The sequence below is a fragment of the Macrobrachium nipponense genome, chromosome 31, assembly GCF_015104395.2.
Source record: "Macrobrachium nipponense isolate FS-2020 chromosome 31, ASM1510439v2, whole genome shotgun sequence".
Taxonomy (NCBI): Eukaryota; Metazoa; Arthropoda; class Malacostraca; order Decapoda; family Palaemonidae; genus Macrobrachium; species Macrobrachium nipponense.
This window is the reverse complement of record NC_061093.1, coordinates 1780251-1807937: the sequence shown is the minus strand read 5'-3', so window position 1 is coordinate 1807937 and position 27687 is coordinate 1780251. Positions and strand designations below refer to the sequence as shown.

The following is a 27687-nucleotide window of genomic DNA, read 5'->3' as shown; positions in this document are numbered from 1 at the left end:
TTACCCACTGTTAAGTAGACCCCACCCAGCCTCCCCACAACTTGGTGGGCTGCCAAGGAGAATTCTAATGAGCTAAAACATTCAAAACACACCTGGTGGAGAACAGGTGAACTAGACAGTCATCCGGGCAGCCATTAGATTTTTTGTTTGAATGCCGATTCACCTAATCGGCGCAGAGATATAAGCGAAATTTAACAGTAAGCAAGTATCCAAATACTAATACATTTTATTATGAAGATTTGTATACGTAATACTCCCTATATACTAATTGTTCAACATATACATTGTGCATCTGTTTAATCAGTTATTGTAACTGGTATTTTAGATTAATACAGCTCCATAGTGGTGAAGAAATTCAGTAAATATACAGTAAGTGGTTTAACAGAATTTATCATTTGTTACCTCAAATGAGTTGGTAATGTGAAGTATAGAGTCTTGTCTGTATGTTGTATTATATTGTATTGAATTTGAAAATCTTAATTTATTTCTTTTCAGTGATGCATGGACAGTTATATGCAGTTGCATCAGGTCTGTTTGCAGCAATAGCTAGTCTCTGTGGAAAATATGCTATGGCCTCTTCTGAAGCACAGTACCTTTGTGAATCAATGTTATTAGCATTAAGTCAAGATGACGACCTTAAACAAACCAATTTTGTTGAATCAAGCTGCAATGAGGTACGTACAGCAATGCCGTTCCAGTACTGAAATGTATTTTAAGTCAAATATATAAGTGTTCCCAAAGAAAATGCAATCCAGTACTTACAAAATGCTTTGTTCCTAGAAGAATACAAGTACAAGCTTTTGGGCCTGCTACAAGCCTTTTATATGAACTTTCTTATGGCAAAATCTAATTAGTTCATTGAAGCTTGGTAGCAAGGTAGTTAATGGGTGACAGGTGAGTTAGATTTTGGGGAACCACCAACTCATTTGGTAAAGTGTCTACTTTTATTTTGGCTGACTTGCTGATAAGACATCTAGCACTTTGCTCATCTTGGGTGTTTTTAAAGCATTCTAAGGATTTTACTGATTGAATAGTTGATGAATTTGGCTTGTTTGGGGGGGGTTTTTGAGCTTTGGGTTTGATTGTGGTCAGATGGTGCACGATAATTCCCCAGCTAGTAAGAGTAATGAGCATAGACATCCAGAATGTTAATTGTGTGCTAGGTTTGTGTTCTCTGTATATTTATCCTCTCATTCTTACTGTTCTGAAATTTAGAAACTGAAATATCTGAAAGTAAAATATATCAGTCACACATATACAGTGCCCCTGGTTTTACGTGGTTCACATTTCCATGGCCCACTTTGTTGTGGATTTTTGTGGAACATATTCACTTTTATGCGGGCAATTTTCACTAATTCATGGATAGTATTTCTATAGGCTGTATATATCTAAAATTATCACTAAATGTAAATCTGGGAATAAAAATAAAGAATTTTACTATACACTTTATTTCACGAAATTTGTACATATTTTCCTAACGTATAGTTTACAAAGTAAACTGAAATTTGTACAGACAGTCCCTGGTTATTGGTGGGGCTTCTGTTTCTGGGGGTGTGCTGTTAAGCGAAAACCGCCATTAACCAAAACTCAGTGATCTATGGTGCTTATGGCGTTGATAACCGGAACTCATCCTGTTATGGTGCCATAAATCGCTGATTTTATGGCGCTAGACAAGCTCCATAAAGCCGGATTGCCAGTAACCGAGTCTGCCAGTAACTGGGGACTGCCTGTACATGTAGTAGTACTAGAAGTACAGTACAGTATTTTCCTAACTTACATTATATACAAAGTACGACTACTAGTGCATACTGCTAATACGTGAACCGAAATTTGTACATATATTTAACCTGCAGAGTAAAAAGTAAGCTGAAATTTGGAAATTTGTGCATATTACTTACTATGTATTTTCCTTACCTATAGCAGTACATACTATGCAAAGTAAGCTTTACAGTAAACAACCTTCAGTAATGACAGCACAGCAAAGCAGAGAAGTTACATACTATGTAGTAGTAGTACTATGTATCGTCTTCTGCTTCTTCCACCACCTGCACTTCAGGGGCTTCGAGAGGCTTTGGAGGGCCCTTCTTCTTCTGTTAGAAGAACGTAGTGATAGGCAGCTGCTGTTATTGTTTCTTCTTGCTAACTTGGAAGCTAACATAGGGTGCCATTACCCCTTAAATTGCACTCACAGATTTCAAGGTGCGTTCCATATGGTTATCAAGGAATAAAAATCTATTCCCCCACCTTCTTGAGCATTCTCAAAAATTCAGACAGAACTTCCAAAGACAGGCCCTCATCCTCCTCCACTTTGTCCCCAACCTGGAATAGATACAAATAAATACTATATGTACAGTGATCCTCAAATATGATGCGACAGGATTCTTTTTGTTTCGGCTAGATTCTCAGACTCAACGTGACATTGCCAATTAGTGTTTTATAAGGTTAGTGGTGCCACCAATGACAGTGCACTCAACATGTTCCTCGGGCTGGTCAACATAACTACCTCTGCAGCATTATAACAGTAGACCTAATAAGCTCAACAGTCATAACAAAATTTTCAAAATATGTAGGAATGTGAATTACAACAGGTTTTTGTACATGAAACTTACCCAGCAGATATATACTTAGCTATAGACTCGGTCGTCCCGACAGAATTTCAAAACTCGCGGCACACGCGACAGGTAGGTCAGGTGATCCACCATTCCCGCCGCTGGGTGGCGGGGTCTGGAACTATTCCCGTTTTCTAAGCCATAATTTCTCTGTCGGTTGAACGGACAACACCTATTGTTCGTTCCTCCATCTTGGATTTCTACTCGTTTGCCGAGAATTTGGATTGGTTTTTTGGTGACGTATTCTGTTTTTTCTCTGGCTTGGCATACGCTTATTGTGGACTGTTTTTCGACTTTGGTTTTGACTACTCTTTCACGATGTCTGACGCTAAGGCTTCACCTATGTTTAGAGTTTGCAGTAGGGAAGGTTGCAAGGTTAGGCTGCCTAAATCGGCAGTAGATCCTCATAGTATTTGCGCTAAATGCAGAGAGAATGAATGTTCTTTTAATAACACCTGTGTTGAATGCGAGAACCATACGGAGCTTGAATGGAAGGAGTTATCGTCATATGTTAGGAAGCTTGAGAGAGATAGAGTAAGAAAGGCTTCAGTTAGGTCATCTAGTAGATCTTGCTCTTTAGAACAAGAAGTTAACTCTCCTACTAACGATTTTCCCTTAGCCTCAGCTGCTTCTCCCTGTTCTGAATCCAAAGATTCTTCTTCAGAGAGGGAAAATGTAAAGGCTTCAATCAAGAAACTTCAAGCTCAGCTACGAGCTCTAAACGAAGGTAAGAGTGGTGATAGTGACTTGTGCAGTGTCCCCAGTGCAGTGGAGGGGGCGTCTGACCGGTTCCTCATTGCTCCTAGGCCTAGACCGCTTCCAAACTCCCAGGACCAGGGGAGGAGGAATGTCGAAAGCCGCAGGGAGGATGCAGAACATCCCCAACGGTCAGGCGTCCCTTCGGCAGATCCTGTTGTAAAGTCCCAGGCTGCCTCGGATTGCCGCAGAAAAGGCGTCCTAAGGGAGTGTTTTTCGGCCTCAGAGTCTTCCTCTCCTAAACGAGGATGGAGTTCGGCCTCTCTTTCGCGCCCTTTGAAGAGAGCCTGGAAGGCGCCTAAAGGAGACGCGGCTGATTCCAGCCCAGAGCGTTTTCCTGAGGATTGGCCTTCGGGACCTAAGAAGACGAAACAAGAGGAGCCTTCTCTTCAGGATCCTACGAAGAAGTTTTTGATTAATCTGCAAGAGCAGTTAGCTTCTTTAGTAGGCTCCTTTGCTAAGGACTCGACAAGGAGGAAAGATGTTTCGCTCCCTGTTAAGAGTTCCGCTAAGCGCCCCTCTTCGTATAGGAGAGAACCCTCACAATCTCCAGGGCGTTTATCGCCTTCGTCGAGAGACTCGTCCGATAGGAGTTGTTCTCCTGAGAGAAGAGTTCTTTCGCCCTATAGGCTGTCTTCTCCGAAGCGCCCTATGAGACGCTGCGAATCGAGCAGAAGTCTCGATCGGTTTAGGTTCAAGGAACCGGAAAACCGATTTAAGTATCAGGATCCTTTGGGTCTGCAGGACCAGGAGCCAGACAGGCGCAAAGAGGCATCAAGATGCAAGAAAGGGCGTCAAGAGCCTCTCAGACCACAGGATTCAGGACGTCAGGAGTCTGCTAGAAGGCAGGAATCAGGACGCCATGAGTCAGGGCGCCAGGAGTCAGGACGCCATGAGTCAGGGCGCCAGGAGTCAGGGCGCCAGGAGTTAGGACGCCAGGAGGCAGGACGCCAGGAGTACGTTAGGCGTCAAGAGTTAGGGCACCAAGAGCCTGTTAAGCGTCATGAATCAGGACGCGGGGATCTTTTCAAGCGCCCTGAATCAGGGCGCCAGGAGCCTAGCAAGCGCCGCGAACCTGGCGAACCGCAAGAACCTAGACAACAAGAGTCTAGTAGGCGCAAGAGTGTTTTGGACAGGCAGGAGCCTCACTCTTCGTATAGGAGTGCTAATGTTCAGCGCTCCCCTTCTCGGGAAAGGAGTTCTTCTCCCGGGAAGAGCCAGATCACTCCCAAACGGTCTCCTTCGGTGGATCACTTGGACCAGGTATCGGAAGACGACGAGCCAGTAGATGTAGCAGTTTCTGACTACAAGAGACTTTCACTTTTGCTGCTAAAGGAGTTCGGAGACTCCCTTCATCCTGCTGACCCTCCTTCACCAGGATCTTTGATGTCTAGCACAAAAGCTCTCAAGTCGTCTTCCTTCGTCAAGATGCGCCCCGCTCTTTGTATGAAAAAGGCCTTAAAGACCTTTTCAGAGTGGTTGACTTCCAGAAGGGAAGCGGGCAAGACAGTTTTTTCCTGCCCTCCTTCCAAGTTAACAGGCAAACCAGGAAGGTGGTACGAGACCAAAGAACCTATGGGGTTAGGCCTCCCTTCTTCCGCAGATGCGGATTTTGCTTCCTTAGTGGACTCTTCCAGGAGGAAGTCTTTGCTGTCTGCTAAGGCAACATGGGGCATGTGTGAGCTAGACCACCTTCTAAAGGGCCTTTTTAAAACCCTAGAAGTCTTCAATTTTATGGACTGGGCTTTGGGAGCTTTAGCTAAGAGAGCTCAGGACACTGACTTTGTTTCCATGGAGGAACTTTCAAGCGTCCTGGCTTGCTTGGACAGAGCGGTCATGGTCGGTTCCGTAGAAGTTGCCTCTCTTTTTGGAACGGGAGTCTTAAAGAAGAGATCGGTCTTTAGCTCTTTTCTAGCAAGAGCCGTATCACCTTTGCAAAGAACATCTCTTCTTTTTGCACCGTTATCCCCGCATCTGTTTCCACAGGAGACTGTTAGAGAGGTTTCTAAATCTCTTACGGAGAAGGCAACTCAGGATCTCCTCACGCACTCAGCCAAGAAGTTTAGGCCGGCAGTGCCTATAGAGAAAAAAGAGAGACCCTCTTTTGTACAGCCCTTTCGAGGTGCCTCCTCTTCTAGAGCCCCTCTTAGAGGTCGCAGACCAGATAGAAGGAGTAGACCATCTAGAAGGTCCTTCGGGAAGTCTAGATGAGCAGGGAGTCCTCCAGACGAAAGTAGGTGCCAGACTACTCCACTTTGCAAAAGTCTGGGCGCAGAAGGGAGCGGACTCTTGGTCCCTCTCTATCCTGATGAAAGAATACTTGATCCCCTTCAGGGAAAATCCTCCCTTGACGACAACTCCAAGGGAGTTGACTGCAAGATACTCGGATCCGGTCCGAAAGCTTGCTATTTTGCAAGCAGTGGAACAGATGATTTCCAAGGAAGCGGTAGAACTCGTTCAAGATCTCCAGTCTCCAGGATTTTACAATCGGCTATTCCTGGTACCGAAAGCATCGGGGGGATGGAGACCGGTTCTAGACGTCAGTGCCCTGAATTTCTTTGTCTTGAAGAAGAAATTTTCAATGGAGACGTCTTCCTCTGTTCTGTCTGCTCTTCGTCCAGGGGACTGGATGGTGTCCCTGGACCTTCAGGATGCGTATTTCCATGTGCCAATTCATCCGGCAGCAAGGAAATATCTGAGATTCATGTTCCAAGGGAAAGTGTTCCAGTTCCGAGCGATGTGCTTCGGACTTTCGACTGCCCCTCAAGTCTTCACGGACATCATGAAGAATGTAGCTTATTGGCTACATCTGGAAGGGATCAGGATCTTGTTATATCTGGACGATTGGCTAATAAGAGCCCAATCGGAGAAAAAATGTCTGGAGGACCTGTTAGTTACTCTAAATTTGACAAAGTCCCTAGGACTTTTAGTCAATCGCGAGAAATCCATGCTGACTCCCCAGCAGAGTATTGTCTATCTGGGAATTCAGATGGATTCTCGGGATTTTCTAGCGTATCCTTCGCAGGAAAGGAGAGAACGCTGCTTAGAAAAGGTGGCAGTCTTCTTAAGGAAAGAACATTGTTCCGCGAGGGAATGGATGAGCTTACTGGGGACCCTCTCCTCGATGGAACAGTTCGTTTCCTTAGGAAGACTACACCTATGACCCCTTCAATTTTATCTGAAGGAGAAGTGGGATTGGAAGTCCAACAATCTAGGAGATACATTTCCAATCTCGAAAGGGATCAAGGAGAATATCCGTTGGTGGTTAGATCCACAGAAACTAAGCAAGGGAATCTCCCTTCGCTTACAGAACCCTCGCCTAGCGTTATGCAGACGCCTCAGATTCAGGGTGGGGAGCGACCCTAGGTTCGGAAGAAGTGTCAGGCACTTGGGAAGGAGAACAAGTGTCCTGGCACATAAACAAGAAAGAACTAACAGCCATTCATCTAGCTTTAGTTCATTTCGAGGAACAGGTCTCAGGTCTGGGGATTCAGATTCACTCGGACAACACACCAGCCCTCGCTTATATAAAGAAACAAGGGGGGACGCATTCCTTTTCCCTGTACGAATCAGCAAAGGATCTGCTGATTTGGGCTCAGGAAAGGAAGATCTCTCTTCTCACAAGGTTTGTGCAGGGAGAGAAAAATGTCTGGGCAGATCTGTTGAGCAGAAAAGAACAAGTCCTACCCACGGAATGGACTCTCAATCCTCAGATTTGCCAACAACTTTGGCATCTGTGGGGAAGGCCCAATATAGACCTGTTCGCGACCAACAAGAATCACAGATTAGAGACCTATTGCTCCCCGATCTCGGATCCACAAGCAGTAGCAGTAGACAGCTTTCTGTTAGATTAGACGGGCTTGGACGCATACGCCTTCCCTCCTTTCAAGATAGTAGGGGAAGTATTGAGGAAGTTCGCTTGCTCGGAAGGAACAAGAATGACCCTCATCGCTCCCTTCTGGCCAGCTCTCGATTGGTTCACAGAGGTGCTGGAGTGGTTAGTAGATTTTCCAAGATCGCTTCCACTAAGGAACGATCTTCTCAAACAACCCCACTTCGACAGGTTTCACAAAAACCTCCCCCCCGCTCTAAGTCTGACCGCCTTCAGACTGTCGAAGGACTTGTCAGAGCAAGGCTTTTTTCACGAGAAGTGGCGAAGGCTATTGCAAGAGCCAGAAGAGTCTCCACCTCTAAAGTATATCAGTCGAAGTGGGAGTTGTTTAGAAGATGGTGTAAGAGAAAGAAAATATCCTCTTCCAGTACCTCTGTAACTGAAATCGCAGATTTTCTCCTATATTTGAGAAAAGACTGTAACCTGGCAGTTTCAACAGTGAAGGGTTACAGAAGTATGCTGGCCTCAGTTTTTCGACATAGAGGAATAGATCTGACGAATAATAAAGATCTACATGACCTTACAAGGTCTTTCGAAACCACGAAAGACCATGTAATCAAGAAGCCTAGCTGGAACTTGGATGTGGTCCTCAAGTTCCTAATGTCGAAAAAATTTGTACCGTCTCACGCAGCTTCGTTTAGAGACTTAACGAGAAAGTCATTATTCCTCTTTGCATTAGCAACAGCCAAGAGAATTAGCGAGTTGCAAGCTTTGGAAGGTAAAGTGGGTTTTAAGAAGGATTCAGCGATTTGCTCCTTTAAACCATTTTTTCTAGCAAAAAAATGAAAATCCCTCAAAGCCTTGGCCAAGAAGCTTTGAGATAAGAGGACTATCTTCATTAACAGGGAGAGAACTAGAAAGGACTTTGTGTCCAGTCAGGGCACTCAAGTTCTACCTGGAGAAGAAGAAGTTGCTGAGAGGTACAGAAGAAAGTCTTTGGTGCTCTGTAAGAGATCCGAAAAGATCGATTTCTAAGAACGCCCTTACATACTTCATAAAAGATGTAATAAGGGAAGCTCACCTTAAGTGCGATGAAGAGCACCTCAAGGTTCTCAGAGTGAGAGCTCATGAAGTGAGAGCCATAGCTACGTCTATGGCATTTCACAAAACATGGTCTCTTCAGGCTCTTATAGAGTCTACGTTTTGGAGATGTAATTCTGTGTTCGCCTCGAATTACCTAAGAGAAGTTAAAATTTCGTACGAAAAGTGCTTTGCTCTGGGAGCGTATGTTTCGGCGAATTCAGTGCTGGGAGAAGGGGCTGAGGCTAATCCTTCCTAATTTAGTTTAGTGTTTAAATTACTTTTTATTGGTGGTTGTTTTTTATTGGTTAATTGTCAGAGGGAATAGGGAACCCTCTTGCAATTCATAGATTATAACAATACTAACATGGTCAGGTGATCGGGATTGGCTTCAGTGCTCTTTGTGATTTTTTAATAACCTTAACTCTGTCATGTAAGAGGGCGAGTCTCCATTGATATGACAAAAGGTCAAGGCTCTACCATGTAAGTGGGTCAGCCCCCATTGGTACGATCCAGAATAGGCTCTATCGCGTAAGCGGGCTAGCCCCCATTGACACGATCCAAAGAGTTATTCAACCATAGGTTCATTCCTCGTTGAAACTCTTGAGGCAGGCAGACTCATCGACAGTAGTCATGAAGTCTTCAGCCCAATCAGGTAGGAACTATGGATTATTTTATCCAAGAACATAGGTTGTTTTTTCCCTGTTTTTTAATGTATTTAGTTTAAGTATTATTTTGTTTTTAGCTGTCTCTTGCCCGCCACCAAGGGTGCCAATCAGCTAAGTATATATCTGCTGGGTAAGTTTCATGTACAAAAATGATATTGTTAAGATACAAAGTTTTGTACATACTTACCTGGCAGATATATACGATTAATGGCCCACCCATCCTCCCCTCAGGAGACAGGTGGAAGAGAAATTATGGCTTAGAAAACGGGAATAGTTCCAGACCCCGCCACCCAGCGGCGGGAATGGTGGATCACCTGACCTACCTGTCGCGTGTGCCGCGAGTTTTGAAATTCTGTCGGGACGACCGAGTCTATAGCTAAGTATATATCTGCCAGGTAAGTATGTACAAAACTTTATTGTATCTTAACAATATCATTTTTATAATGTTGAGGTTTTAGGCTGTGTTTAAGCTGCCTGTATGTTGCAAAATGATATATAGGCCTAAAAAATGATCTAACCCTTCTGAAATTTATTTGTAGAGATTGCCTGTTTTTTTAAGGAATGAAAGATGATGATGATTTTGATTATATGGAGAAGATGGCTGTTAATCAAAATATCTCTTGAGCGCTAGTAATATCACAGCATATGGAACACTTGTATTTTAACTGGCTTAAAATATTTTCTTAAAAGTCCTGCTCGCTTTTTGTGTATAATTAATTCTTCCATAAGGTAACTTGTAGTGCAAGAATGTGTAGATAACCTCCTTTTCTTTCTGGCCAAAGATTATTGATATAGAAATGTGAATGCTAAGTGTGGATCAACAAAAAACAGTTAAGGGGGGGGGATAGTGTGTCTGAAGCAATCATTTTTGAGAAAGCTAGGATGTTGCATGCTAATTTAAGTAAGAAAAGGCCAACAATAAGTGCTGCTCTTAGTGATTTCAAGGCCAACAGAGGCTGGTGTGAGAAATTCAGAAAGTGTACGGGCATCCGTAGTGTCGTAAGGCATGGGGAGGCTGCAAGCTCAGATAAACAAGCCACCGAAGAATTTGTTCAGGAATTCAAGGAGTATCTTGAAGCTGAAGGATTCCTCCCACAACAGGTCTTCAGTTGTGATGAGTCAGCCCTGTTTTGAAAAAAAATGCCAAAACAGACCTACATCATGCAGAAGGAAAGCCCATTGTCGGGGCACAAGCCTATGAAAGACATGCTAACTCTCTTGTTCTGTGGAAATGCCATAGGGGATTTCAAAGTGAGGCCCCTACTTGTGTATCACTGAAACTTCCCAAGTTTCAAGAAAAACATTGTCATATAAAGGATAAATTGCCTGTGATATGGAAGGCCAATAAAAAGGCATGGGTCATGAGACAAATTCTCACTGAGTGGGTCAATGAAGTGTTTGGCCCAAGTCCGAGTGTGAAAAGATGCCTGCAAGAAAATCAGTTGCCCCTCAAGTGCCTCTTGGTAATGGACAATGCTTCTGCGCATCCTCCTGGCTTGGAAGACCAGCTGTTAGATTAATTTAAATTCATCCCTGAAGTTCTTGCCCCCTAATACCACTCCTCTCATCCAGCCCATCAACCAGCAAATCATCTTGAACTTGAAGAAACTGTACATGAAGGCATTATTCCAAAGGTGCTTTGAAATTACCTCAGACACTGAATTGACCCTAAGAGAGTTCTGGAAGGAGCACTTCAATATCTTCAACTGCATAAGCCTTATAGTCAAGGCTTGGCAAGGAGTGACTTCCCGGACAATGAACTCTGCTTGGTAAAAATTGTGGCCGGAGTGTTACCTCGAGAAGGATTTCAAGCAGTTTGAGCCTGGCCCCGACAACCCTACACCTGTTGTAGAGTCTATTGTGTCTCTTGGGAAGTCCATGGGCTTGGATGTGAGTACGAGGATATGGAAGAGCTGGGGGTGCCTCCAGGGAAGAGCTAACCACTGAGGAGCTGCAAGACCTTCAGCAGGACCGGCAACAGACGGCAGGTGAGGAATCCGAGGAAGAGGAGGAAAAAAGGGAATACTGTGCCTACTTCAGTGATCAAGAAATGTTGTGAAGTGGAGGGATTTATAAAGTTTTGTTGAGACACACCATCCTAACAAAGATGTAATCCGTGTGTCTAACATGTTTAATGATGCGTAATGCTTTGTATCATTTTAGGCAGATATTTATGTCTGAAACAAATGTCTCTGGACAGTTTTGATATTCGACAGGGGTCAAGTGACTCTCAAGCTGGTCCCAGTGCCAGTAAAAACGAAATGGGGAAGTAACCTTAGACTGCCACTAAAAAATGTAGAGAAGTAACCCCAGATAAGTTCATGATACATTAAGTCCTTCTGGAGGGGGATTCCCCTTCCAAACAGTAACCTCTCCTCCTCCCTCTCCCCGCCTCTCCGTCTTCCATACGCTGACAAGTCTTCCATATAGGTAAGGTTGATGTTAAATGTTCATTATTCATTTCATTATTCATTTAGATTTATTTCTTATTCTTTTCTGTATGCAAAACTTTATTCCCTGTAAAATGTATTTTTTTAAATATTTTTTGGGTGGTCTGGAGTGCATTAATACTATTTACATTATTCCTTATAGGAATTATTGCTTTAGTTTTTGTACATTTTGGATATCTTAGGATGTCTTGGAATGGATTTTTTACGAAAACCGAGGTTCCACTGTATTTAAAATATTCACTAATTATATTTGCATTTTATTTTCCAGAAAAAGTAGACAGGAAAATAAAATGAAAATAAGTAGCAAATATTTTAAATACTGTATACTAATACAGGCGGCCCGTGGTTAATAGTGCAATCGCTCAGCGGCAAATCCGTTTTACGGCTGTCATCAAAAATATTCTCTAAAAAAATACGGCATTTTAAGGTATTTTTACGACACAATTTTCAGTTAACAGCGCCGTTAGCGCCGTTGTCTAAAGAGTTCATACATTTGTAGAAATGCCGTTCAGACCATAAAGGTTATGCAAATTATGTTAACAAATTGTATGGAGAGTTATTACATAGGTATTAGGGTAAAATATATGCCTCTGACGCTGTTCTATGCCGAAAAATCGAGTTACATAAGTGCAAATTTAGCTATGGATGTGTCGATTTATAAATGTTCATGCTTTTATGTTTAAAATGTGTATGAAAATGTATTACGTGTAAGGCATTTTTATTTCTGCACAGAAATATGACACGAAGGCAGCTTTTGAAACTGCCCTTCACGTTATCAAATACGATCTTTTTTCATGTTCTTTCTTGTGAGCCGCCGCCTGCAACTCTTCCGAAAATATCTAGTTAAAAATCGTGCAAATTAGCGATTAATATGTCAATTTTATAAATGTTCATGCTTTCATGTTTAAAATGTGTATGAAAATATATTACATATAGGGTATATTTATTTCCGTGCAGAAATATGATAAAAAGGCAGCTTTTGAAACTGCCCTTCAAGTTATTGAATACGATGTTTTTTCATGTTTGTTCTTGTAAGCCGCCATCTGCCGCTCTTCCGAAAATATCAAGTTAAAAAGAGTGCAATTTTAGCGATGGATGTGTCGATTTTTTAAATGATTATGCTTTTATGTTTAAAATGTGTATGAAAATATATTAAGTATAGGGTATTTTTATTTTGTACATAAATAAGATACAAATTAAGGCAGCCTTTGTAACTACGCTCCACGTTGTCGGGATGTTTTTTCATGTTTGTTCTTGTCTGCCACTGTTCTGAAAAATGCAAGGTGTTATTTTATTAATTATGCATCTTTTCCATAAATCCTTTAAAAAGTTATACATTATTTCACTGTATCCAATAATATGTACTGTATGTATTCTCATATTAGTATACTATTATAAAATACTACGGCAAATTTAAGCCAGTATTCCGCGGAGCGGCCAATGTTGTGGTTTGAAATCAGCTGATGGCGAATACAAGTTTGTTTTGCCAAAACGCAATTCTGAGCGAATTCTCTTGCTTCTAGTTAGCATAAACGAATATCTAGATACTTGACTTATATTAGACACGGCTATTTTTCCTTATACAACGTGTTTTTAGGGGGAAATGTGAATTGAATATGTCTCGTTGTGAATGTGAAATTTTTTGTTGTGTTAACAGATTACGTTGGCGGCATGTTTATTGAGTAAAAATATTACGAGATTCCGTTCGCAATTCTCCTTTATATCATCGTAATACGAACTTTATGTTATTTATCTTATATCGGTGTGAAACCAACAGTAAAATGTGTTCTTTCAGGCACAGTATTTTTGATTAAAATGATTTTACCTCAATTTTATCTACAGTTGTGTTTGATGGCATACGTTTACTGGAGTTTTATCCTTGTTGCCAATGTACGATAATAGTCATTAGCAGCTTGAACAGTTTTCTCAGCTTCAGTTATAACTAGGTTTAAATTTAACATTATATATCCCGATTGATCTTTGATCTATATTGATCTTTGATCTATAGCGAATAAAGTTATTACATTAAGATATCTCAGTTCCATTCTATACATAACGCCATTTATAACAACTGTGGTAATAGTGTACTGTAGTACGATGATTGAAATACAAGCCAAACGGATGTTATCCAATTCGATTGTATTTAGAAAAAAAAAGTTGTTTCTTGTTCGGTTGTTCATGGCTGTACACGTTCATGCAACGAGTATAACGTTAAAACCATACTTTCATTATTCTCCTTTGCTGTTATTGAACTTATGTAACTAGAAGATGGATAAAGTTAGACTATTTTAATTTGGTCTCTCATAAAATTAGACTATCGTAAGACTAATGATTGTGACTTGAACACTACAGCTACCTGTACACTGTATAATCCTTATTATATCTTTACATACTCTAGACATCCGAAGGATTAAAGCGAGGCTTTTTTCACTTACAATATTTATAATGCTATAATGTACTGTACAGTACTACTATACAGTAAATTCTATAGTACTATACTGCATAAATATAATTTTACTTATTGCGCCATTGTGGGATTTCGGCGCCTTTGACTGGTCTAGAGTTTCGAAAGAAGGTGTGCAGCGGCCGTAGGCTTAAAATCGCTTAGCGTCGAAAATCACTTAGCGTTAGCGGCCAGGAACGGAGCCCCTGCCGCTAACTGAGGGCCGCCTGTATGGTCTATCATCCAAAAACACTTTATGCAGTAATATAATTTCAAATGCATCTTACATTATACCCTTAGAGAGAGTGAGTGAGTCGAATCTTACACTTGATACTCTCCGTCTGGGGTCCACCTTGAAATGAGCTTAACCCTTAAACGCCGAAGCGGTATTTTAATAATCATCTCCCATATGCCGGTGGGGTTCGGGAGTGAGCGCCGAAGCGGAAAAAATGTTTTTTTTTTCAAAAATCACAGCACGCTTAGTTTTCAAGATTAAGAGTTCATTTTTGGCTCCTATTTTTTTCATTGCCTGAAGTTTAGTATGCAACCATCAGAAATAAAAAAAAATATCATTATCATATATAAATATTGGGATATATGACAGCGCGAAAAAAATTTCATATATAATTGTATACAAATCGCGCTGTGAGCAAAACAGTTAAAGCTAATGAGTTAATTTTTTCTTTGTATTGTCCACTAAATTGCGATCAATTTGGTATATAACACATTGTAAAACAATCAAAGCAACACAGAGAAAATATTATCACAAAATGATGCAGGAAGTCGTAACACGCGGACGTAAAAAAATATTTTTTTCAAAAATTCACCATAAATCAAAATATTGTTCTAGAGACTTCCAATTTGTTTCAAAAGGAAGATAAATGATTGAATATTAGTAGACTGTAATAGTTTTTAGCTTACATTTGTATTTTTTGACCATTTCGGTCGAGTTAAAGTTGACCAAATGTCAATTTTTTTTATTTATCGTTATTTATATGCAAATATTTCAAAAATGAGAAAATCTACGACCTTCAATTATTTTTTGTTGCATTCTACATAAAATTGTGCACATTTTCATATAAAAAACTCTAGGAAATGCTAATATGAAATGGAGCAAATATTACGAGAATGCGACGTAAGCAGCGGCGGAGAATCCACGCGCGGAGGGAAGGAAAGTATTTTTCAAAAATTCAACATAAATCGAAATATTGTGTTAGAGACTTTGAATGTGTTTCAAAATGAAGATAAATAATTGAATATTACTAGACTGTAAGAGTTTTAGCTTACAATTGCGTTTTTCAAACATTTCATTAGAGTCAAAGTTGACCGAACGTCGATTTTTTTCTATTTATCATGATTTATATGCAAATATTTCAAAAATGAGAAAATCTACGACCTTCAATTATTTTTTGTTGCATTCTACATGAAATTGTGCACATTTTCATATAAAAAACTCTAGGAAATGCTAATATGAAATGGAGCAAATATTACGAGAATGCGACGTAAGCAGCGGCGGAGAATCCACGAGCGGAGGGAAGGAAAGTATTTTTCAAAAATTCAACATAAATCGAAATATTGTGTTAGAGACTTTGAATGTGTTTCAAAATGAAGATAAATAATTGAATATTACTAGACTGTAAGAGTTTTAGCTTACAATTGCGTTTTTCAAACATTTCATTAGAGTCAAAGTTGACCGAACGTCGATTTTTTCTATTTATCATGATTTATATGCAAATATTTCAAAAATGAGAAAATCTACGACCTTCAATTATTTTTTGTTGCATTCTACATGAAATTGTGCACATTTTCATATAAAAACTCTAGGAAATGCTAATATGAAATGGAGCAAATATTACGAGAATGCGACGTAAGCAGCGGCGGAGAATCCACGCGCGGAGGGAAGGAAAGTATTTTTCAAAAATTCAACATAAATCGAAATATTGTGTTAGAGACTTTGAATGTGTTTCAAAATGAAGATAAATAATTGAATATTACTAGACTGTAAGAGTTTTAGCTTACAATTGCGTTTTTCAAACATTTCATTAGAGTCAAAGTTGACCGAACGTCGATTTTTTTCTATTTATCATGATTTATATGCAAATATTTCGAAAATAGGAAAAGCTACGACCTTCTATTATTTATTGTTGTATTCCACATAAAATTGCGCACATTTTCATATATACAACTCTATGAAATGGCTAATATGAAATGGAGCAAATATTATGAGAATGAGATGTAAGCATTTCGGAGATTTGCGGCAGAGAATCTGCGCGCGGAGGGAAAGGAAAAGTTTTTTCAAAAATTCACCATAAATCGAAATATTGTGCTAGAGTTTCATGTATGACACTTACCTGGCAGGTATATATATAGCTATAATCCTCTGTCGCACTAGCAGAATTTTCAAAACTCGCGGCAACTGCTAGATCACTGGTAGTTCAGGTGATCGCCACCCCTTTCCCGTGGTGCTGGTGCTCAGAACCATTCCCATTTTCATCAGATTTTCTCTGCCAGCCGAACCGTCAACATCGTTGAGGGTTCCCTGCTAGGATTTCGAACTCGTTGCTGACTTTTCACTATTTTGGAGAATTCGTTGGTATCGTATTGGAAAGTTGAATTGGCAATCGCTGTGGATTTTTTCTTACAATGTCTGATTCTGGTGTGACTTTTAGAGTATGTGTGAAAGAAGGATGTAAAGTGAGACTGCCGAAAGCGTCGGTAGATCCTCACACTGTGTGTAAGAAATGTAGGGAGTGTGTGAGTACTTGGGACAATAGATGTAAGGAGTGTGAGAGTTTGAATGAAAAGGAGTGGAAGACTCTCGCGAAATATGTGGAGAGATTAGAGAGAGACCGAGTTAGGAGATCTGTGTCTCGGAGTGAGAGATCAGGCTCTTCTAGTAAGGCCTTGAATGATTCAGTATGTATTCCTCCACCGCCTTCCCAAGTAGAAGTTGTTGCACCTTCTCCTCAGGTTTCTCCTGCGCCTGCTGCTGCTTCTGAGGATGGGAAGGACTCGCATTATGTACAAGTTTTTGCTGCCCTAGCATCTATGGGCGAACAGATTCAGTGTCTTACGGACAAAGTGGGTGCTTTTGATGTGTGTGACAGTGTAGTGGAGGGGGCGGCTGATCGTCTCTCTTGTGCTCCTAGGCCTAGACCGCTGCCAAGCTCCCAGACCCAAGGGAGAAGGCATGTCGACAGTCGAAGGGAGGCGAGAGGGGTCACCATGCGATCAGTCGTCCCTTCAGGCAGTCCTGTTGCATCCCAGGCTGCAGCAGTGCGCTGTAGAAAAGACTTCACTACGAAGTGTGTTACATTTTCCGACAGTTCGGCGTCAGGAAAGTATCGGCGTTATGCGGATGAATCGCGTCCACTCAAGAGGACGCACAGACCAACCTCATTTCAGGAGGACGCAGGATGCAGGACGCAAGAAATCGACTACGAGCAAGAAAGATGGAGTAGCCCCGAGATCTTTTCATCAAGTGAGGATGAGGAAGAGATTCCTGTTAAAAGGAGGAGAACGTTTTGCTCGTGGGAGGACGCTAAACGTTCGATGACAGTCGGCTCTCCTGAGAAGGACTATCCTTCTGCATCTTGGGGGCGCTCTCCTGTTTCGTCGCCTTCACGCAGACCTCAATTTTTTTCTCCTCGTCAGATGAGTGCTTCAGGACGTCACTCTCCTTCTTCTCATGAGATACGTCAGGAGACGGAGTCTAGAGACTTTATCAAGGAAATACAAGGAAAATTATCCGACCTGGTTAAGTCTTGGGAAGCGAAGGATCAGCCTTCCGCGAGACGTAAGGACGCACCTCTCCCCGTTAAGTCCTCCAAGAGGACGCATGATCGGAGTGTGCCGCCTCCTCCTAGTACTTCGGCTTCACAAACAGGATGCACGGTGACTTCCAGAAAGGACGATCGCTCAGTTTGGCAGGACGCAGGACGCAAGAAACCGCATAGACGTACGGCGGACGCGGATCAAGCGATGGACGCAGGACGCAGGCGGCAGGACGTTAGTCCTTCTTCCCGTATTTTCCGAGAAGATTTTTGTCAGGACACGATGCAAGATTCTCGTGCTAAACAAGTGTTGGACCAACAAGTGGAAGATATGCGTACAGACGTAGGATTACAGGAGGTTTCTTCAGCCGAAGAAGACGCTGCGGACTTTGCTTCTGAAGAGGAGAAAGATATGGAAGCTCCGTCTTCGGATTATAAAAGGTTGACTGATTGTCTCTTTTCTATCTTCGAAGGGGAATTTCAACCATCAGCTCCGTTATCCCCACTTTTGCAGTTCTCGAAGAACAAGAAACTCAAGAAATCATCTTTTCTGAAGATGACTCTTTCGATTTCTGCCAAGAAAGCCCTTCAAAGGATTGACACCTGGTTGAAGGAGAAGAGGGAAGCTGGGAAGACTTCTTTCTCCTTTCCTCCGGCCAAGTTGGCCTCGAAGTCGGGGGTCTGGTATGCTACAGGGGAAAGTCTCGGCCTGGGAGTTCCTGCCTCCTCCCAGGGGGACTTTTCCAGCATTGTGGACAGCTCCCGCAGGCATGTTTGGTGGACGTCTTCAGAGCTGGATCATCTTCTGAAAGATCCCCTTCCTAAAGAAGCCTCCTCTTTCCACATCACTGAGAGACCTGGGATCCCATTACCATGATCCAGAGAAAGAAGAGGACCTGCAGGAGCAAATCCGCTCCATGATCAAGAAAGGAGCAATGGAACCTGTTCTGGACCACTCATCTCCAGGATTCTACAACAGGCTTTTCTTGGTAGCGAAAGCCTCGGGCGGATGGAGGCCAGTGTTGGATGTAAGTCACCTCAATTTGTTTGTGGAAAAAACAAAATTCACTGGAAACGACCGAATCAGTACTAGCAGCGGTACGTCCAGGGGACTGAATGGTCACCCTGGACCTTCAAGACGCATATTTCCACATCCCCATTCATCCAGCATCAAGAAAGTATTTGAGGTTTATGAGCCAGAACAGGGTATTTCAGTTCAAAGCTCTTTGCTTCGGACTTTGCACGGCTCCGCAGGTGTTCACGAGAGTGATGACGAACGTGGCGAAGTGGCTGCATCTTCTAGGGATCAGGGTATCACTATACCCAGACGACTGGCTTGTAAGATCCCAATCAAGACAACTGTGTCTGGAGGACTTAGAAGCAACTTTGAAATTAACGAACGAATTGGTTCTGATAGTGAATTTAGAAAAGTCGAATCTGATCCCCAATCAGGAGATAATCTATTTGGGGATTCAGATTTCCTCAGTGACTTTTCAGGCTTTTCCGTCACCAGACAGGCAAGTTCAGTGCCTTCGGAAAGTGCAAGCCTTTCTAGAGAAAGACCAATGCTCGGCGCAAGAGTGGATGAGCTTGTTGGGGACACTCTCGTCGCTGGAGTGGTTCGTTTCTCTAGGAAGACTTCGCATGAGACCTTTACAAATCTTCCTGAACGAAGTATGGCCAAGAAAATCGCGACCGGATTCCTTCCTGTTTCGAATTCCTTACAAGATCAAGAAGGAATTACTCTGGTGGCTAACTCCGGGAAAGTTAGCGGAGGGGGTGTCGCTCCAGCTAACGAACCCAGACCTTGTATTATTTTCAGACGCTTCGGACGCAGGCTGGGGAGTGACTCTAGGCCCTCAAGAAGTGTCAGGTCGTTGGAGCAAGGAGGAAGCGGCTTGGCATATAAACAGGAAGGAACTGATGGCGATTTTCTTGGCTTTGAAAACGTTCAAGGCGTTGATCCGCAACAAGGTGGTACAAGTGAACGCGGACAATACCACAGCTCTGGCATACATTCGCAAGCAAGGAGGAACACACTCAGTTTCACTGTGCAAGTTAGCGGAAGAAGTCCTCCTGTGGGCAGAGAAGGAGAACGTCACCCTGCTCACCAGGTTCATTCAAGGGGAGAAGAATGTGAGAGCAGACCTGTTGAGCAGGGAAGGTCAATTGCTGTCTACAGAGTGGACCCTTCATCTAGAAGTATGGCCGAGTCTGTGGAATTTATGGGGCCGTTCAGTGGTGGATTAATTGCGACCGCAAGTACGAAGAGGCTACCGACATACTGCTGTCCAGTCCCAGACCATCAAGCAGTCGCAGTGGATGCCTTCCTTCTAGACTGGACAGGCCTAGATGCGTACGCCTTTCCTCCGTTCAAAATTCTAGGAAAGGTGATGAAGAAATTCAGGGAGAGTCAAGGCACGAGACTGACTCTCATAGCCCCCTACTGGCCGGCACAAGATTGGTTCACAGAGGTACTGGAATGGACAGTCGACAAGAGTAGATCTACTCAAACAGCCCCACTTCAACAGGTATCACAAGAACACCCTCGCTCTGGGTCTGACTGCATTCAGACTATCGAAAGACTTGTCAGAGCGAGGGGGTTTTCTAAGGAAGCGGCCAAAGCTGTGGCCAGAGCAAGAAGATCCTCTACAATCAAGGTGTACCAGGCAAAGTGGGAGTCCTTTCGTAAGTGGTGTAAGAGTCGAAAGGTTTCTTCTTCCAGTACCTCTGTGACCCAAATTGCAGACTTCCTTCTGTATTTGAAAGAGGAAGCAGGATTATGTACGCAGACAATCAAAGGCTACAGGAGTATGCTAGCCTCTGTTTTCAGGCACAGAGGATTAGATATTACTAACAATCTGGATCTGAGAGATCTCATAAGGTCCTTTGAAACAAGGAAAGAACAACGCTATAGGGCTCCTTCTTGGAACCTAAATATAGTTCTGAAATTTCTGGGAACTAAGAAGTTTGAACCAATTGGTCAGGCTTCTTTAAGAGATGTCTCTAAAAAGACAATCTTTTTGGTGGCCTTGGCCACAGCAAAAAGAGTGAGTGAACTACAAGCTATTAGTAAACATGTGGGCTGGAAACATGACATGGCAATATGCTCTTTTGAGGAAGAATTCTTAGCCAAGAACAAAAACCCATCTCATCCCTGGCCAAGGTCTTTTGAAATTGCAGGTTTAGCAGATCTTGTGGGACAAGAACAAGAGAGAGTTCTCTGTCCAGTAAGGGCTTTGCGCCAGTACCTGGAGAGAACTAAGAGTATTAGAGGTACTTCAGAATCACTTTGGTGCTCTGTGAAGGACCCCAGCAGAGCCATGACTAAGAACGCTATCGCTTTCTTCATAAGGGAGCTTATTAAGGAGTCTCATATGCTATGCCAGGAAGAGAACTTCGGCCTTCTTAAGGTTAAGGCGCACGAGGTAAGAGTGGTAGCTAAGTCCTTGGCGTTCAAGAGAAATATGGCCCTCAAAGATATTATTGAAATGACGTTTTGGAGGACTAACTCAGTTTTTACCTCTCACTATCTGAGAAACGTCAAAACAACGTTCGACAATTGTCAAACTTTGGGCCCTTACGCATCCTCAGGTGCAGTATTGGGCAAAGGAGTTGCCACCCCATAACTTTCTAACATGCTAGGCCCCCCAGATGCTGAAGCCTTGCCGAGGATGGGGGGCTTAGGGTTCAGCAGCTGGGCCCTGATGCCTGGTGGGAACAACTTTCTCGCTGGGCCTTGGTGCCCAGCTGTTGATCCAACTAAATAAGTCAGCTCTTTTCCTTTCACTAAAACTTTTCATCCTTCTGCTTCCTCCCCCTATAAGGTACAGATTTATGTTGATGACTTTTGGATTGATTTTGGGACATGATTTGGACTTATTCATTGGATTTGGTGGAGGGTGAGGATGGTTGGCATGCCACCTCACCCGTAGAACTCGAGTACCTAACGTGGTCGAGCGAGGGGAAAGTTTATATGTCAAACCCTGCTCTTAGTGCTGGGTCTGATCTCGACGGACATCATGACGCCTTAAGCACTGAGGGTGGGGTGTATATCTGGGTGGTACCCCTAGGGCAGCCCTGTATGGGATAACACTGTCCTCTAAATGTGGCTCCATGGGGGTGGGGGGTGGGGGCTACCTGGACGAATCATAAATCCTTCGTCTTATGGCGACATCAATTAGACCTTCGTTGACGACTTAGGCAAGGATAAGGACAAGGAAAAACCTGGTAATTCCTCCATCGTAACTTTGGAGCCTTTTTCAAATGAGCTCCTTGTTACAAACATTCTGCATGTGAAACCAGTCCCTTTGGACTGGAATTATGACACAATATTTAAGGAATTTTGTAAATTTGGGAACATCAAAGAATTAAGGAATAAACTTGGCAAAAATTTTGGTTATTTTGAATTCTGGATAATTTTCAACAATGAATCAGAAGCTCACAGAGCGTTTAGAGAATTTAGGTCGGATTCTATGAGTGTTGGACTTGTGGAGACAGAAGAGGTCCCTAGGTATCTTGACATTTATAAACCACAAAATGAAATAAAAGATGCTAGTAGAATAAGTAAAATATCCAGATCACCAGACCCAGCTAAGTGGTTAATTATCACCACACATGGTGAGAGAGGCAACCTCTTCAAGGTGAAAAGGTTGGTAAGCCAGAAGATCGGCAACGTTGGGAGCCCAGAAGTAACTCGCTTTGGGCGTAATAGTTTTTTAGTCCATACCAAGACAGACGTTCAATCGATAATGCTCCTGAATTTGAAGCTTGATCCTGAGGGTATGGTAAAAGAGGTAAAACCTCATTATAATTTTAGTTACGCGAAGGGTGTTATCTTGCAATGAAGATCTACATGAAATGGATGAGGAGGAAATTTTGGAAATGTGTCCAGACTTGGTTTGGAAGGTTTTTAAAGTGCCCCGCTCATCAATGCTTATGTTAACTTTTATCAATTCTTTCCTGCCATCTGAAATTATTCTTGACTGTGAAATCATGAAAGTTCGTCCTTATAGACCGAGAGTGCTCCAGTGCTTTAAATGTTTTGGTTTTGGACACTCCTCTAATGTTTGTACCAGAAATAAACTCTGTGAATCGTGTGGCCAGCCTGAGCACGACGAATGTTCTGGACCGGTAATTTGCATAAACTGCAAGGGTGAACATCGAGCCCGTGATAAGAAATGTAGTGAATTCAAAAAAGAACAAGAGGCATTACTAAAATCTATTGCTGAACATATCAGTGTTGGACAGGCCAAAAAGCTGTTGGGCAGGAAATCCTATTCGGATGCCTTGAAGGCACAACAGTTGAATACTGCTGCTTCTAGTGCCCCTTCTGGTGGGGCTCCCCGGTGCCCCGCTGGTGGGGTTTTCCACACCCCCTCTAGTGGGGCACCCCGTGCCCCCCCTGTTGGGGCTTCCCGTGCCTCCCCTGGTGGGGCCTCCCATGCCTCCCCTGGTGAGGCCTCCCGAGCCCCCCCTGGTGGGGCTTCCCATGCCCCCCCTGGTGGGGCTTCTCATGGGCCCCCTGTTGGGGTTTCCCATGTTGCAGAGACTCTGGTCAAGCCAGGGGACCTGTTGGTTCAAGGGTTCAAGCCAGGTCTCAATATGTTGACGACTTCTCTCTGTCAGGGACATTGCCTGACATTGAGCCCTCACCTGATCTTGACATTACAGTGCACCGTGGAGATGACGGTGAGGAGATAGAGGCCCTCTTTATTCGTCAGAAGAGGGCCCTTTCTCCCTCTTCGCCTCATTCACGGTCACTCAGCAATCATAGAAAAAACAAAAGTAAAACTGAAAGGGCAAGTGAAAGCCCATCTTCTAAAAGATCTGTAACACCTAGATCTAGGTCAAATAGTACAGGTAAAACTGAAAAGATCTCTCTCACCAGGACACAGATTCCTAAATTAGTAGGAATTTTAAGATGCCTTCCTCTAAATAATGGCTCTCATGCAGTGGAACATCCGTGGCTTTATACCAATAGAGCAAGTTTGGGTTCTGTTTAGGGATCATGATCTATCTGCAATGTGTCTTCAGGAGACAAAGTTGGAGAGCACACTCCCAACTTGGGTTTTAATTATTCATTCCATAGGTCTCCACCCCTGATAGTGTACGTGCTCAGGGAGGCACAGGCATCATAGTCTGCAAGTCTGTTAAATCATAGGGTTGTTCAATTGAACACTGTGTTGCAGGCTTGTGCAGTTCAAGTTTTCAATCATAAATGGATCACTATTTGTTCTTTATACTAGATCCATCATTAGAAAGTAGATTACAGGATGCACAGGTAATCCTCGTCAGCTAGAATTAAACGATCTTCAGACATTGATAGACCAGCTTCCTAAACCCTTCATTTTGATGGGGGATTTTAATGCAAGCACACCCTCTGGGAGAGCCAAACTGCGACCGGTGGGGTTTAATAATAGAACAGCTGCTCGACTTAAATGACATAACTTTGATGAATGATGGTTCCCCTACAAGACATGATGTTTTTCATAATACTGACTCAGCCATTGACCACTATCTGCTCTTCGTCCTTGAGGTTAGATTACCAGTGGGATAGTAGACCCAGAATGATCATGGCAGTGATCATTGGCCCATTCACTTAAAGTTTATGAAAAATATTCCATCTCCATGTTTACCAAAATGGAAGGTAGGGAGGCTGACTGGGGATTATTCAAAAAATCTACTGAAGTTGATCAAGATATAAAAGATTTTCAGAGCCCAACATCCGCTTACGAGTATTTAATCAGTATATTGCTGTGCGTGCCATGCTGTCTATTCCTCGAACTTCTGGTAAGCCTCGTCGTCCTCTAGTACCTTGGTGGTGTGATGCATGCGCCTTGAGCCGAAAGATAACTAGAACTTGCTACAAGAGATATCGTAGATATCCTTGCTTGGTAAATCAAATTATCTATAAAAGAGCTCTTGCTAAGCAAAAGAAAATATTTAAGCAGGCAAGAGGGAATCGTTTATCAGATATATAAGTGAATTAAAATATGATTCCCCTATGTCGTTTGTCTGGAACAGAATCCGAAAGCTGCAAGGGAAATTTTCTCCATCTCCCTTGCCTATTTTGAAAATTGATGGCTTCTTCATATCTGATTCTGGAGAAGTTGCAGAAACCTTTGGTAGGCATTTCTCCAATATATCTAGTGCCCTACATTACTCTCCTGCTTTCAGGAATATTAGGGATGGTACCACGGTTGTTCCTGCTGTAAGTTTAAATTCAGAGTCGTATATAATCTCCCTTTCACCATGAAAGAATTAGATCATGCAATCTCGTTATCTTCCCCACATCTCCTGGGGAAGATGATATACTGTACTCAATGATTTTAATTTGCCTAGAAGTACAAAACAATTTCTTTTAGACATTTTAAACAGTTTTTGGCTTTCAGGAACTTCACCAGAGTCTTGGAAGATATCGATTATTGTACCTGTTTTAAAACCTTTTAAAGATCCTTCCTTCCTCCAAGAACTATAGGCCAATTGCTCTAACCAGTTGTGTTAGCAAGATTTATGAGATGGATCAATGCTCGACTTGTGTGGTATTTGGATTCAAAGAATCTTTTATCAAATCGGCAGTTTGGCTTTAGGAAAAATAGAAGTACTTCTGACCCTTTGGATGTTCCTTACTCGGGAGATACAGAATGCTTTTGCTGTGCAAAACCAGACTGTTGCAGTGTTCTTTGACCTAGAAAAAGCCTACGACACGACCTGGCGAGGGGGTATCCTTTTGCAACTTGTAGAGTGGGGTGTTGTGGGTAATTTATTCTATTGTCTGAAAGATTTTTTTGTCAGAACGTTACCTGAAAGTAAGAGTGGGCTCTTACATTTCTTCTGCTTTCCCTCAGGAAGAAGGGTTACCTCAGGGAAGCGTTCTTAGTCCAACACTCTTTAAATGTAGCTGTCAACGGTCTACTAGAAAACAAGTTCCTGTCGGGGTGCATGGTCTGGCCTTTGCTGATGATTATGCAATAATCTGTAGTAAGTCCACAGCTGTTGAAGCTTGTCAAATGATCCAGACTGCTATTAATGCTTCAACATCATGGGCCAGTGCTAAAGGGTCAAATTTTCACCAGGAAAAAACCAAAGCTATACGATTTTGTCGATTACGAAGAGTGGAAGAGATCCCTACGTTGTTTTTAAACGATTCGATTTTACCTTATGAAGATAGCATTAAGTATCTAGGTGTTACATTTGATAAGAAATTAACTTTTACTCAACATGTTAATGAAGTTGTATGTAACGTGAAACTTCGACTTAATATTCTTAAAGTTGTATCTAATTTTAACTGGGGGGCAGATCGAATTACCCTTTTGAGGATGTACCAGGTGTTATGCCTAAGCAAAATTGATTATGGTTGCCAAGTTTATGGTTGTGCGTGCAAGACAACACTGCAGAAATTAGATGTTGTCCATAATATGGCTTTACGTATTTGTACGGGAGCCTATAGAACACTTCACCAGTCTAAAGCCTATATGTTGAGTCCTCGGTTTTTCCCCCACTATTTATCCGTAGGGAGGAATTAGGCTTGAGAGCCATATCAAGAATACTTACGTCAAAGCTAAACCCTAACTATAAGTACGTTAGAGAACCAACTGACAGAGCCCCAAATAGACCGAGACTTCCAAAGCCGCTTGAGGTCCGACTAGCAAGCTTTCTGCCAGGGAGGTGGGATTACTTCCCCCTGCAGTAGCTGAAATTTCGCCTTCAAAGTTTCCTCCTTGGAATAGACCATGCCTAGAAATCTTGCCCAATTAGGGACAGCAGGAGCAACAGTTCTGGTGAACAGTTGAGGGCAAGTTTCTTGGACCATGCTTCCGAACATGGTGATTCTCATCATATATATACTGATGGCTCGAAGGGTTCTGATGGTGTTGGTTGCTCTGTAGTGACTGGTGGTAATATAATTAAAAAGAAACTTCCTTCTAATTCTTCTGTTTTTACAGCTGAACTGCTGGCAGTTTTGACTGCTCTTAAATATATCTTTTATAGTTCTTGTACCAACAAGGTTTTTACCATTTTTACCGACTCTTTGAGTGTTTTATCTTCTCTAAAAAGCCTAGTCTCTTGCCATCCTTTAGTGCAAGAAGTACAAGATTGGTTTTATCTTTTAATTAATAGAAGAGGATTTTCTGTTGGATTTTGTTGGGCTCCGTCCCATGTTGGAATTGTTGAGAATGAGCGAGCCGACGCTGCTGCTAAGGCTGCAACTAGGCTTAGGCACATTTCCAACATGGGCGTCCCTGTATCTGATTTTAAAAGTACCATTCGATTTTATTGTAGAGACCAGTGGCAGGCCCACTGGTCTACTTTAGATAATAATCTTAAATTGAAATCGATTAGGCCTTCTGTTCATCCTTGGCCTCATAGCCGGATGGATAGAAGGTCTGAGATAGTTTTAGCTAGATTGCGTATTGGCCACACTAAATATACTCACGGGTATCTAATGACGAGTGGAGCAGATAGGCAGGTTCCTCGCTGTTCCACCTGTCATGTGGATTTGACTGTGGTGCATATTTTGGTGGAGTGCCCTCATTTTGAAACCAAACGTAGAGCTTGTTTGCTGGCAAATAAGTCTCTTGCCGATATTTTTAGGTGAAGGTGCTCGGGCAGAGCAATTATACATTTTTGACATTTTTAAAAAATATTGGTCTTTTTTACGAATTGTAGTTTTCTTTTAATTGTTTTAGGTTTCTTGTTTGGTTTTTATGAATGAATGATTTGTATGTTAGATCGGTTGTGTGTATGTTTGTTTGTGTGACAGTCACTTTTTTTATTAAGATATATATGCGCTGAATGGCCCCTCGGCTCCGGCGCTTGGCTATGTGCCAAAAATGTTATAATCTAATCTAATCTAACATGCTAGGAGATTTTAATTAGTTTTGTGTTTTATGGTTGTCTGAGAGGATTTAGTACCTCTTCAGTCTTGGAGTATCTTTGTTAGTTATAATGCGTATGTGTGTGGTTCAGGTGGACTAACATTTCCTAGCATGAAAGCCTGTGGTGAGAGAGGGCTAGGGTGTACTGTCAATGAATTGGTCCCGTCCAGTTGTCAGACCCTTTTGATGGCTTCT

At 42.4% G+C, this 27687-nt stretch overlaps 1 protein-coding gene across 1 annotated transcript in view; it reads left to right on the top strand.

The window, feature by feature from the left end:
* The first annotated feature begins 489 nt into the window (after positions 1 to 489).
* The window catches only part of LOC135206605 (transmembrane protein 42-like), a 122292-nt gene continuing 95094 nt past the window's right edge, over positions 490 to 27687 (top strand). Inside the window, exon 1 of the mRNA XM_064237942.1 lies at positions 490 to 674. Within this exon, the coding sequence (XP_064094012.1) occupies positions 498 to 674 (177 nt within the window). The 5' untranslated portion in view covers positions 490 to 497. The remainder of the gene's footprint in view (positions 675 to 27687) is intronic.